Source organism: Neodiprion lecontei, chromosome 4, assembly GCF_021901455.1.
Source record: "Neodiprion lecontei isolate iyNeoLeco1 chromosome 4, iyNeoLeco1.1, whole genome shotgun sequence".
Taxonomy (NCBI): Eukaryota; Metazoa; Arthropoda; class Insecta; order Hymenoptera; family Diprionidae; genus Neodiprion; species Neodiprion lecontei.
The window spans coordinates 29,165,664-29,178,705 of NC_060263.1; the positions used below are offsets into that span (position 1 = coordinate 29,165,664).

A 13,042-nucleotide genomic window follows, 5' to 3' on the forward strand; every position below is an offset into this window, starting at 1 on the left:
AGAAATTTTATTAGCGGACTGACAGCTACCGAATTTGGGGTTGCGCGAAAAACGAATTGAAATAATTTATTGTAAACATGAACCAGGAACCACGGAGCGCTTATCCTGGAAGTCGAGAAATTTTATTAGCGGACTGACAGCTACCGAATTTGGGGTTGCGCGAAAAACGAATTGAAATAATTTATTGTAAACATGAACCAGGAACCACGGAGCGCTTATCCTGGAAGTCGAGAAATTTTATTAGCGGACTGACAGCTACCGAATTTGGGGTTGCGCGAAAAACGAATTGAAATAATTTATTGTAAACATGAACCAGGAACCACGGAGCGCTTATCCTGGAAGTCGAGAAATTTTATTAGCGGACTGACAGCTACCGAATATGGGGTTTCGCGAAAAACGAGTTGAAATAATTTATTGTAAACATGAACCAGGAACCACGGAGCGCTTATCCTGGAAGTCGAGAAATTTTATTAGCGGACTGACAGCTACCGAATTTGGAGTTTCGCGAAAAACGAATTGAAATAATTTATTGTAAACATGAACCAGGAACCACGGAGCGCTTATCCTGGAAGTCGAGAAATTTTATTAGCGGACTGACAGCTACCGAATTTGGAGTTTCGCGAAAAACGAATTGAAATAATTTATTGTAAACATGAACCAGGAACCACGGAGCGCTTATCCTGGAAGTCGAGAAATTTTATTAGCGGACTGACAGCTACCGAATTTGGGGTTGCGCGAAAAACGAATTGAAATAATTTATTGTAAACATGAACCAGGAACCACGGAGCGCTTATCCTGGAAGTCGAGAAATTTTATTAGCGGACTGACAGCTACCGAATTTGGAGTTTCGCGAAAAACGAATTGAAATAATTTATTGTAAACATGAACCAGGAACCACGGAGCGCTTATCCTGGAAGTCGAGAAATTTTATTAGCGGACTGACAGCTACCGAATTTGGAGTTTCGCGAAAAACGAATTGAAATAATTTATTGTAAACATGAACCAGGAACCACGGAGCGCTTATCCTGGAAGTCGAGAAATTTTATTAGCGGACTGACAGCTACCGAATTTGGAGTTTCGCGAAAAACGAATTGAAATAATTTATTGTAAACATGAACCAGGAACCACGGAGCGCTCATCCTGGAAGTCGAGAAATTTTATTAGCGGACTGACAGCTACCGAATTTGGAGTTTCGCGAAAAACGAATTGAAATAATTTATTGTAAACATGAACCAGGAACCACGGAGCGCTTATCCTGGAAGTCGAGAAATTTTATTAGCGGACTGACAGCTACCGAATTTGGGGTTGCGCGAAAAACGAATTGAAATAATTTATTGTAAACATGAACCAGAAACCACGGAGCGCTTATCCTGGAAGTCGAGAAATTTTATTAGCGGACTGACAGCTACCGAATTTGGAGTTTCGCGAAAAACGAATTGAAATAATTTATTGTAAACATGAACCAGGAACCACGGAGCGCTTATCCTGGAAGTCGAGAAATTTTATTAGCGGACTGACAGCTACCGAATTTGGAGTTTCGCGAAAAACGAATTGAAATAATTTATTGTAAACATGAACCAGGAACCACGGAGCGCTTATCCTGGAAGTCGAGAAATTTTATTAGCGGACTGACAGCTACCGAATTTGGGGTTGCGCGAAAAACGAATTGAAATAATTTATTGTAAACATGAACCAGGAACCACGGAGCGCTTATCCTGGAAGTCGAGAAATTTTATTAGCGGACTGACAGCTACCGAATTTGGAGTTTCGCGAAAAACGAATTGAAATAATTTATTGTAAACATGAACCAGGAACCACGGAGCGCTTATCCTGGAAGTCGAGTTTCACCGGGTAGCGGACCCGGAGCGCGGGATTCGAGAGGTTGAGAACCCGGTACTCGAAATACGTAGCGGACCCGAAGCGCGGGATCCGAGAGGTTGAGAACCCGGTTCTCGAAATTTGCGGAGCGCGACGCTCATCCGTCCGCTCTACTGCGCGGTTGTTTCCAGACTGAGGAATTCGGCTAGCTGATTTTGAATTGGTGACGTCACTTTCTGAACGTCCGACATCCAAACTATGGTTTCGAACTTTGATACTATGTATGATGATGTATGATGTACGATCTATGATGTATGATGTATGAGGTATGATGATATGATATGATGTATAATGATTTTAGCTTTCACATTTCATACAAGAAATACGCACTTTATCTCTCCTGCCGATTCCAGACTCAAGCGGCCAGGCCCTTCGATGGTCAGCCGTTGACTGAAGATATATTCTTCAGTGAACGGGTCGGCTAATAACGCTGCCGTTCTGCGACAGTTGGATGATGAAAAATTTCGCTCGTATCTTTCAAATGTGTGTTAAAATAAACTCGAAATGTCAAGAAGCGTCGTTCTTTCTTTCCCTATTACCTTTCTAGGTCTTTAAATCACTACGCAGCGGTAAATACTGTCTCATATACGAAGCATCCGTTTCATCTCGTTCAAAATTAACGCATCCGTGATGTATTACAGTTACTCTGAATTTTTTTCCATCCGACTACTTTTCGAAAAACAATTCTGCTTCTCTACCCAACGCAGATACTTCACTTGCGACCAGCTAACACAACGTTTCGATTCTATGCCTATGAAAATTCAAGATCGAGAGAGCAAATGAAAAGTTGTTGGAATAATTACGAATACTAATGTTATGGAATACATCGAGCGCGCGTCGAATAGAATCCCATTTCGAAATGAATAATTCTTCTCTTCTCATATCATAGCTAATCTGGTAATATAGGTAAATAAGATGGTTGGAGGTGTTCGGAAATGTTAGGAGGTGGTCGGCGCTGGCAAAAGGTGATAGGGGGTGGTCGAAAGTGGCCATTGACGGTCGGAGGTGGCAGGGGGAGGTAGGAGGTGTTCGAAAATGGTAGGACATTTCAAAAGTTAAAGTCGACGATGATCCGGTGCATCAATTTTATCGTTACAGATTTTCGTTTTCCATGAGGCGTAGAGTATTCAACAACGATAATGCAGTCCTCAAAATTCATCATTCATCTCTGACTGGAAAGCTAATTCGCAAGGCGTGGTATTCTATTCTATTTGCATTATGAGAAAAATACCCGTACTCTACATACACTGTTTCTAATCTTTTGCTACCTTTGGTTAAATCCCCATGCTTCCACAGCACGATTAGTCGGAAATGTTTTTGATTATCCATAATGAAATAAAAGAAGTAACAAAGCTTAAATTTATTGTTAAAGCTATAATGAATACATCAAACTGCGGTCGTATCAATTCATTTATTGTTTGCACATGACCTCTGTATATTTGATAAATTATTCCTAAATACATTGAAACATATGTATTTATAATGAAATGTCATGCAATGGGCTGTGTAAACTATAAACTATAATTTCTATCGGATAGCTGCTTTTATGTCAACAGGTCTTTGAGACTCAGTTCAGTTCGTCCTCCTCCTCGTCCACCTCCGACCACCACCAACAATCGCCAACCACCTCGAACAACCACCGATAACCACCTCGGGTTGTACCTGGAATAGCAATAAATATTTTCAGTATAAGAACACATCAAAAACATTACGTAAGGATTCATGTAATCACAGGTTTTGTTTTTTGGCTGTAACTTTTGATTCGCTGCTCGCAGCGTATCGGGACTGCGCTTAATCGATTTGTCTCGCAAAATTACGTCTGATTAGTGCCAGAAAGAATTCATTCCAGCACTTTTCAGAATCGCGAAAATTTTCGCCAAAAATGGAAAGGGGTTAGCCTTACTTTTTTCTTCATTTTTGGAGCCAAAAATTTGTGGTCTCAGATTCGACTTGTATGACCCTTTCCTGACTAATTGGATCCCCAGGAACTCAGAGAACGCAGTGAAAAGAGCGTGGGATCAACAGGAAAGAAGTTACGAAGGAAAAAGCACCTGCTGAAAAATATCGAAAACACAGGTTCTGGTTTTTTGACTGTAATGTCTGATTTGCTGCTCGCAGCGTATCGGGACTGCGCTTAAATGATTTGTCTCGCAAAATTACGTCGGAATAATTCCAGAACGAATTTATTCCAGCTTTTCCTAAAATCGCGAAAAATGTCGCCAAAAATGCAAATCACCTGTAGTGGACCTGGAGCGCAGGAACTCCGGAGCGCTTGTCCCCGAAGTCAAGTTTCACCGGATAGAGAACCTGGAGCGCAGGAACCACGGAACGCTTGTCCTGGAAGTCGAATTTTATCAGGTAGCGGACCTGGAGCTCAGAAACTACGTAGTGCTTCTTCCTGAAGTCGAGTTTCACCAGGAAGCGGACCCGGAGCGCAGGATCCAGAACCCCGTACTCGAAATTTCCGGAGCGCGATTTTCACACGTCCGCTCTACTGCGCGGTTGTTTCCAGACTGAGGAATTCGGTTAGCTGATTTCCGTCTATATAGATCGATGGCGTTAGGAGAAAAAAAATGTTGGGTGACGTCACTTTCTGAACATCCGAACATTCAAACTTTGGTTTCGAATTTTCATACTATGTACAATGTATGATCTATGCTGTATGATATGATGTATAATGATTTTAGTTTTTACATTTCAGACACGAAATACGCACTTTATCTTTCCTGCCTGATTTTAGACTCAAGCGACTAGGCCCTTCGATGGTCAGCCATTGACTAAAGATATATCCTTCCGTTAACGGATCAGCTAATAACGCTGCCGTTCTGCAACAGTTGGATAATAAAAATTTTTGGTCCCACCTTTCAAATGTGTGTTAAAATACACTCGAAGTGTTAAGAAGCTTCGTTCTATCTCTCCCTATCAAAAAAAATATATAAAAATCACCGGTAATCACCTGTTTAGGTCTTCAAATCAGGACACTGCGTTAAATACTGTCTCATATACGGAGCATCCATTTCATTTCGATCAAAATTAGCGCATTCGTGATGTATTACAGTTACTCTGAATTTTGTTCCATACGAACACTTCTCGAAAAACAACTTTGCTTCTCTACCCAACGTAGAGTGTTCACTTGCGACTAGCTAAAATAGCATTTCGGTTCTATGCTTACGAAAATTCGAGATCGAGAGAGCAAATGAAAAGTTGTTGGAATAATTATGAATATTAATGTTATGGAATACATCTAGCGCGTGTCAAATAGAATTCCATTTCGAAATGAATAATTCTTCTGTTTTCGTATTATAGCCGATTATTGTAGATAATCTAGTTTGTCTCCTGGAAAATTATGTCATTTATAGTATGCATCATGTATTAATCGTAAATGGATCATATATATTAATATCGTACCAGGACAGCATATACATGTGTACTGTTTGGTCTCTGCATCATTATTACATCTGATATAAATATGTATACATTCTTCTCTCGGGTACCTATGCTTTAATTAAATGACTGTTTTGCTCCGAATTTTGGAAGAAATTTATTCTCGTTATTAATTTCTTGTATCGCCGACAAGTCGATAAGTACAGACGGCCAAGTACTGGCTTAGGCTTACCATTGCGAAGACTGTGTTACTCGGAAAGTGAATGCAGCCAGCATCATGCCGAAATCGGTAACTCCGATGTTCTGCAATAAGTTCTCAACTCTACCGTTGGAACATCTCAGAAGGCGCAAGCGCAAGAGGATTTTCGGTTGTCACACCACAGCCCATAAGGGACAACTGTCTTTATATTCTTCAGTCAACGAATGTACTAAATTATTTTGGACTACGTAAATAGTTGAGGTTTTGTATACTGCGATTTCACTGACTACTGAGTCACCAGAAATATTGAATTGTTGAACTCAGCACACTTCACTCCCAAGGGTACTTCTTCACTCCAACTACAACTGCTAATTCATATCATGCTCTTTTGCTGCGCTAGCGCTATTCTGGTGGGTTGTTGAACTGTTACTTGCAGCTTACAACTGGACACTTTTTCAACTTGTCCCCAATACGTTCACTGACGTATATCCTCAGTTAATGTTTCGTGGCCATACGGCTCATTACGGATACCTCTGGCGGCAGTTGATTCAAACACCGAACTCAAAAGTTTGCTTCAACGGCTACAATAGCGAAACACCAAAGGCAAACTAATTATGCGGGGATTCTCCGCTGTATAGTAAAAATATCTGAAACTACTTCTGAATGAAAATGGCCCAAACGCGGGCAAGCAAAAAGGATAAAAACCAACACATCCAAGTCTTCGTTCGTGTCAGGTACTTGTTCGAATAAAGTACAAATAATCCAAGCCTTAATTGAGTTTGTCGTCATCCAAAAAGCATGGCAATCACAAATCATTACAAACCCTCACTTTCCATTATTCATAAAGTACGTGTATGTAATATATTTCGATCAACCCCGTTCACCAAAGTATTTAATGATTCATTCGATATTTCATTGTGGTTTCATCTTCTGTCAAATACCACTGTCAAGCATTGATGCTTCTGTGTAAACAAGTTCACTAATCCTACATTGTTGCTGCTCAAAAAAACCCGACGAAAGGTCTAATCTGAGTGGTACTATAAATTCTACTCACAAAGCAAGTTTTCACATAATGCAGTAAATCGAAAGAACACTTCACTCTGAGCTATTTTAAATGTCAAAAATAGTATTTTTCGCAACAAGTGCGTGTATAACAGAGTTTGATCGTCGCACACGTGGGTTGACCAGGCCGGCCCAAGTGTCTCGCGATTATAGTATACAAGAGTGTACAATTCTACATAGCAGTTGCCAAGAGCATTTTCTGATGCATGGTGCGTGAAATTCATAAAAAATCTCAGTGGTGGGCTAAGAATAACAGAAATAATAATCAGACATACATTGTTGCAATGTATCAGAGGTGACCAGTGGTCGGAAGCGGGTCGAAGGATGCAGGGGTGAATCCTCACCCTGGGAACCCTCCCCCCCCTCCCATACCTAAGAATATTCTCTTAAAAATAAAATCGATTCATGGAAATATGACTAAAATAATTATCTTGCATATATTCTATATTACAGCAACATCACTCATTCACATGATAAATAATCAATATTCACTTTTTTTTTTTTATTCACAGCTGCCATTCAAATTCCAAAAATAAATGATCATTCATATTAGCAACCTTAATAACTTAAATAGTAAATGATGAATGTTTACCATTAGGGCAACTCTCATTATATTTCTCAGTCAACGCTAGGTGTTTTCGACGTCTACGAACGTCAGAATATTGATTTGCTTGGTCTGATAGGAAATTACTATACCACAGTTCCGCGTTACGTGTCTCACCAGTTTTCGATATCGCTGTGGTGTCTACTGGTGTCTACTACGTGATCAAGTGCAACAACCTTGTAAAACCAACTACTGACCGATTTATTTTTTGGAATATCAACACAGCTACTGAAACGAGAAGATAAATGCCATTTATCTGGAGTATAAACTTTTCGATTGAAGTCAAAGATCTTTATTCCTACCTCTGACGGGTATGCGCGTTGAAGTAGTTCATACGAAATAACATACGAAATTTGTCTAGGAATATTTATAGCTGCAGTGTGGCAAAAGTTTACTTCACTCTACTCTAGTACACTAGTTACAGAGTTACCCTACACCTAAGGTCCACGTACACTTTTCGGTTGATACGTTTAATATAATTAAGGATAAAATAATTTTATTTCAGAATCACGTCAGCTAAGTTATATTCGTAAAATCAATACACATTTGCATCACCGAATAGCCTGAATTTGTCTTTTAAAAATCAGAGCCTGCTCTCCAGATTGACAGTTACGTTACTGCACTGATAGATTTGTACGGGAATCCTGGGAGCGGAAGTAAGGCGTCTGCTGCAGCGGTCAATTGCTCGGGTATCTGCGTTTTCCTCGCGACAGGCAGACAAGATTACGTTATAACAATGTTGGGCCAACTTCTGCGACCAGTAGGAAGAAACGTTTTTCGCAGCGGTAAGTTTTGTCTCAATTGAGACTTGATATAGTACAATTGTGATCAGCTGAAGTCAAAATGGTAGCTTAACGTACTTCGCTTCGCTACCTTCGATTTACTCTATATGCTTCAACATATTATAGATCATACCGATGGTATTACGTAATATTCTTAGCTTAAATGCAATTAGAATATCTGAATCAAGACCCAGAAGTTTATTTTTCTAGTTAAACATTGACCCTCGATGTATTCAAGTTAGGCGTTTCAATTTTACACAATGTTATCCGTACTTTCGTAGCAGTGCAATCTAACTTAACCTAGGTCAAACTAAATCGAGCCATTGTCATCTTATATTCCAATTCATCCTTACGTCTTATATTTACTGCTAGGATCTCGTTCGTACCATCCGCCAGCTGAATTCAAGCAAACGACACTTAATGACCTGCCAGTACCACAAGGCGCGTGGCAGACCCATCATGACGCTATGCAGAAAAAATATAATTTGCATCTTCTAATAGGTGTTGGTTTCACGATTGGAACTGTTGCATTTGTAAGTATTTCACTGTGGCGTTTCAAAGTTTCTACTCATGTTTATTATAATACATTTCTTTTAAATTTTAATTTAACGAGTATGGATACAGAAGATTGATTACTCTTAAGTAACTTATATAAAATGATTTGAATGCTCAACATTTATTTCTAATCGGTGTTTTATTTGCAGGCCAAGTTTTCTGGTCTTATCTACCTGAATGCCTATCCTCCAATCCCCAAATAGTGAAACAATTGTGTTGCTTGTAATTAGTAGACTGTGAACTGTAAAGTAATGTATTACTTCAAATATACTGTTGTAAATTTGCGAGAATCCCTATAACATTCTGTATTCTTGAATAAAAGGAAAACTTGAAATAGGTATTTGTCTCGATTATTCGGGGTTATTTTTACTACCTACTTTTCATAGAGTTTGTTAATAGATATAACAAACTCTTAATGTAAGACTGCAGACTGGGATAAATACCAATATGCATGTAGAAAAAGCCAATTATTCGTCTAAGGCTAGAAAATTACTATGTATTTTAAAATCCTTAAGAATTGGTGCGTTCAAAGTCAGGTAACAGCAGAAAAAAATTGACAATCATTCTGTAAAGAAAATTCATAAACGTGAAGCCAAATCTTAAACTGTGGTTCTTTTACCTAGCTACTACACACACTTAATGAAATAATTGATATATTTAAATACGTTAGTGTATAAGCTTATCTGGATCGTTTTAAATATCTACAATATGTATACATAATTATTTACATTATTCTGCAACTCTAAGTGAAAAATTTATATAGTATTCATAATTTTCATATCATAATTATTATGTATCAACTTGTTCCAAACTTTCCCACGTGTCCATAACATAACTCGACTATGCGTGCCTTTAGTGAGACCTTGCTATCTCTGAAAAGAATTCTAATATTTCTTGAATACTGAATTCCAGGGTGACCATGCTGTCGGGGTAACATCGTTGGATCAACTCTTCGATATTTTTGTACTGAGCAATAAATTCACGTTGCATTTCGCTCCAAACAACCTACGTATGTGATTTTTTTAGTGCGCATATTATTATGCAAACTGTGAATGAATTTTTGTGGATGCAATGAGACGTTTTTTTTACCTGGAGTAAATTTTCTGTTTCACAAAGATGCTTTTCAACCTTTCGATATAGATTTTCCAATCCTTTTTTTACCTCTCTAGCTGGATACTCTTTAACAACTCTGCGCAGTTCCTGTTTGCTGTATGCCATTTGGTAGCTGATTTCGGATTCTTTTACACCTGACCCTACCTTTGCTTGTACACCTTCAAAAAAGAGCTGTGAAGCAAATAAAATCAAAATTAACAATATTGTTAATGAATTTGCAAGATGTAAAAAATAATAAAAATATAGGTAGAGTGTGGATCTTACATTCAATTTCTCAAGTGGGCGTCCAAAGTACTGAATCACATAAGCTCGGAGAGCATCATGGTATTTTTGCTTAGCTTCTTTTCTCTCATGATCTAATACGGAAATTTTCAACTGGGACAAAAGGTCGTAGAGATGATGAAAATTTTCTGCAAGAATAATATATTCTCTTTTGGGTGTAGGAACGGTATATACATAACACACATATACAAACTATATCAGCATGGTGAAAATTGTTCAGATAAGTATTAAATCACAAGATTGATTGAAACAATCACAGGGGATGACCGAATAATGAAAGTAACTCACCCATTTTTATGACCTCCGGTGGTGTTTTATGATGTTCACCACTGTGTATTACAATTGCTTCGAACATTGCCTCAATGAGTTTGGTGTACCACTTCTCTAGATCGACTTTTCTATCAGAATTTTTGAATATCCGTTCTGCAGTTCGGGCAAAGGGTTGAAGATTTTCAACGTAAGGTAATATTCCACATTTGGTTCGACGGTTGACTTTGGGGTCACGCAAGATAGACTGTAGTTGCGCCTGCATAAATTTATCAAACGATCTCTTCACCTGTACAAGTGCAGATGCAAATGTCATTGAAAGAAAAGATCCCGTATCCTGCGCTGACATTACGTGCTGTGAGAGCCGCACTAGTACATATAAACACCAACTGGAAAAAAAATGTTTCACTTGCTGTTATTGTTATTAAAGTTGTTGGACAGTAATATTTTTCTTACTACAAACGTAACTGATAATGAATTGTCGGGTAAATTATAGTTATTTGACAGAAATATTAATGCTAAGGATAACGGAAATCTAATAACTTACAAGCTGTCTATTTTATCCAAATATGATATAAAATTGTTCAATTCAGGCTCAAGGGATGGAAATATTGCAGCCATTGTAGCTCTAACTTCTTCGTTAACTTGTCTTTCCAACTTTTTACTGGCAGTAGAATTTGCTGATCCGGGACTTGTTGCTCCATTGCTAATACTATCAGTCTCGTCCGCTTCAGTTCCCTTTTAACAATTAATCACCTCACGCATTATATACTGATCAATTGCTATATTATAACTAATAGAAGCAACTAACGATATACCTGTGATTCAACGAAATGTAAGTAAAGAAATATTTTGTACCTTCACGGGCGACAGAACCGAGTCAAGCTGGAAAAACGAAACGCAAAAAGCTTGTTCAGCGAGACAGACAGGCTGCAATTGAGAAAGAGCTCTATCTAGAACAGAATCTAAGAGGGCTCCCTCTCCTTGAGGAGCCCAAACCTCCCCACCCAAGAGACAAAGAGGCGCTGGACTAACCAAGTCATCCCCTTTTTGTCCACTAGATTTCGATGTATTGGCTGTGAATATATGTAAGATGCACAACAAAATGTTTACTTTTGCGTATATACTATGGCTGAATTTATGTAAGGTTATATATACCCACCATTAAGTTTTTTGCTAGTAACGCGAGTTTTTGCTTCCTCAAAAAATAGCTTTAGGTCTCTCTGGTATAATTTGCTCATGGTGCCAGTGTACACTTTTGTTAATTGAGTGAATGCTTTGTTATCCAAAGCTCTGAGTAATCTCATCAATTCGGTGTATGGTTCTAGTTCACGATGTACAGCTTGATGCGTAGGCAGCGTAAGATCTGTTGTCGAGGTTGAGGCTTCGCCTGTGTCATTGCCCTGAAAATCAAGTCAAGTAAGATAATGGTTACAGACTATTGCCTAAAGCAATATACGGCAAGAAAGAGAAAATAGAGACAAACCAAGTGTATGAATAGATTGTTCAGATGCCTGGCTACAATCAAAGAGAATTTAGCTCTAAGTTTGTCCAGACGCCGACGTTGTTCCGAAGCAGCTCCTAATTTATCAAGACCAGGAGGTAAAGGAACAGATGTAGCTTTCAATAAAGCTACTCCTGCTCGTCCGAGCTCTTCTCTACCTCCTGGAAGTTCTGCTTCGCTCAATGTGCGTTGGTGTTCTGCTGGTATATCCAGTTGTGTCTAGTTGAGTAAAAATTCGAAAGGTGAGTGGGAAAATCTGTAGATTGTAGAATACTCAGGCAGAATCCTTGTAGTTACACACTTACAATTACAGCGTCAAGCTGTTCGAGGAGAAGTCTAGCGTTGTGATTAGCCGTATGAATGGCTTGGTTTTTTTGACCAACTCTAGCCATTGCATCTCTGATTCTACCAAGTGCCTCGTCATAGACAGCAAGACGTGATTCTACTAAGGATGCTTCGGTAATAGCAGCCTCGATACCATTCATTAATTGAATTACTTGAGGCTCGGAAACTAGGACCGATTGTACATTTTGCTATTGAAGTAAGAAATATTCACATTTATTAACATGTTTTATCTTTACTGATTATTTGGTGCCTTAAAAATTGAGAATATCTTACCCCATCTAATATCGATAGATCTTTAGAGAGTGTTTCCATAAAACGTTCTGCATCTGAGACTGCATAGTCACAACTTGCCATCAACGATGCTAGATACGTAGCCTCCTTGTCAGTAATTGGTTGATAATCTGCAGATACAGGTTGAGACAACAAATCTGAAAAAATTCAATATACATAATGATACATGTATCTTTCTGAACAACAGCATCAAGGTTGTTTGAAAATTATTTACCCGGTGTGAAAATAATGCTGTCGCTTTCTTTAAGAGATGCAGGATCGATCATCCAATCACTGGGTATATTTTTAAACTCAGGTCTTTGCGGCATGCTACAAGAATATGTGTATAAATTCCGTATGAACGTTGTTCTTTCTTGAGCGTAGGTGGCTGTCCATTTATAGACCTTATCGATGTATATTTCCAGGTCCAGCGAGTCAATATTGACACCATCAACCATTTGTATATCAGTCAGAGGCCAGGACTGTTTTTTCTTGTAGACATTCTTGTCATTTTTTTTAACTTGGCAAAGCAATAGTGAGCCTGGGGTGTCAGTTGTTCTAACGATACATAAAAAGCTAGTCTTTTTTTTTTTAAAAGCCTTACAAACATGACAGAGACTAAGCAATTGCTGATCGGCTGGCGCAAACAGTTCTCGTTTTAGCGCATGTTTTATCACAGCCATTGCATCAACAAATTTTATTTAATTATTCAGGTTTTCTTTATTATTCAAGCATCAGTGATGACTGGCTTTTGTGGTCGGTCTAGCAGCTCTTCCGTCTGAAATGTGAGGAATAAT

The 13,042-nt window shown here is 38.6% G+C and overlaps 2 protein-coding genes across 2 annotated transcripts; one reads left to right on the top strand and one right to left on the bottom strand.

The window, feature by feature from the left end:
- Window positions 1-7,555: 7,555 nt before the first annotated feature.
- Window positions 7,556-8,804, top strand: LOC107216798. The gene is made up of 3 exons (XM_015654085.2): window positions 7,556-7,912; window positions 8,282-8,442; window positions 8,614-8,804. Exons 1-3 carry the CDS (start codon window positions 7,864-7,866, stop codon window positions 8,665-8,667), a joined length of 264 nt encoding a protein of 87 aa, XP_015509571.1. The 5' UTR covers window positions 7,556-7,863; the 3' UTR covers window positions 8,668-8,804.
- LOC107216800 (exocyst complex component 1) lies at window positions 8,284-12,928 on the bottom strand. Its single transcript, XM_015654087.2, has 11 exons — window positions 12,481-12,928; window positions 12,249-12,403; window positions 11,936-12,163; window positions 11,613-11,849; window positions 11,289-11,529; window positions 10,985-11,202; window positions 10,674-10,864; window positions 10,148-10,515; window positions 9,842-9,987; window positions 9,554-9,748; window positions 8,284-9,469 (listed from the first exon to the last, which is right to left on the bottom strand). The coding sequence occupies exons 1-11, from the start codon at window positions 12,926-12,928 to the stop codon at window positions 9,317-9,319; spliced, it is 2,580 nt and encodes an 859-aa protein (XP_015509573.1). The 3' UTR covers window positions 8,284-9,316.
- Between the last annotated feature and the right edge of the window lie 114 nt (window positions 12,929-13,042).

Excerpts from the sequence above, each read along its gene's own strand:
- LOC107216798 (XM_015654085.2), top strand. The coding sequence starts at position 7,864 with ATGTTGGGCCAACTTCTGCGACCAGTAGGAAGAAACGTTTTTCGCAGC. Across the intron at positions 7,913-8,281 it reads AAGAAACGTTTTTCGCAGCG|GATCTCGTTCGTACCATCCG; the intron begins GTAAGTTTTGTC and ends ATTTACTGCTAG. Across the intron at positions 8,443-8,613 it reads CGATTGGAACTGTTGCATTT|GCCAAGTTTTCTGGTCTTAT; the intron begins GTAAGTATTTCA and ends TTTTATTTGCAG.
- LOC107216800 (XM_015654087.2), bottom strand. The coding sequence starts at position 12,928 with ATGGCTGTGATAAAACATGCGCTAAAACGAGAACTGTTTGCGCCAGCC. Across the intron at positions 11,850-11,935 it reads AACAGCTTGACGCTGTAATT|ACACAACTGGATATACCAGC; the intron begins GTAAGTGTGTAA and ends TTACTCAACTAG. Across the intron at positions 9,749-9,841 it reads GCCCACTTGAGAAATTGAAT|CTCTTTTTTGAAGGTGTACA; the intron begins GTAAGATCCACA and ends TTTGCTTCACAG.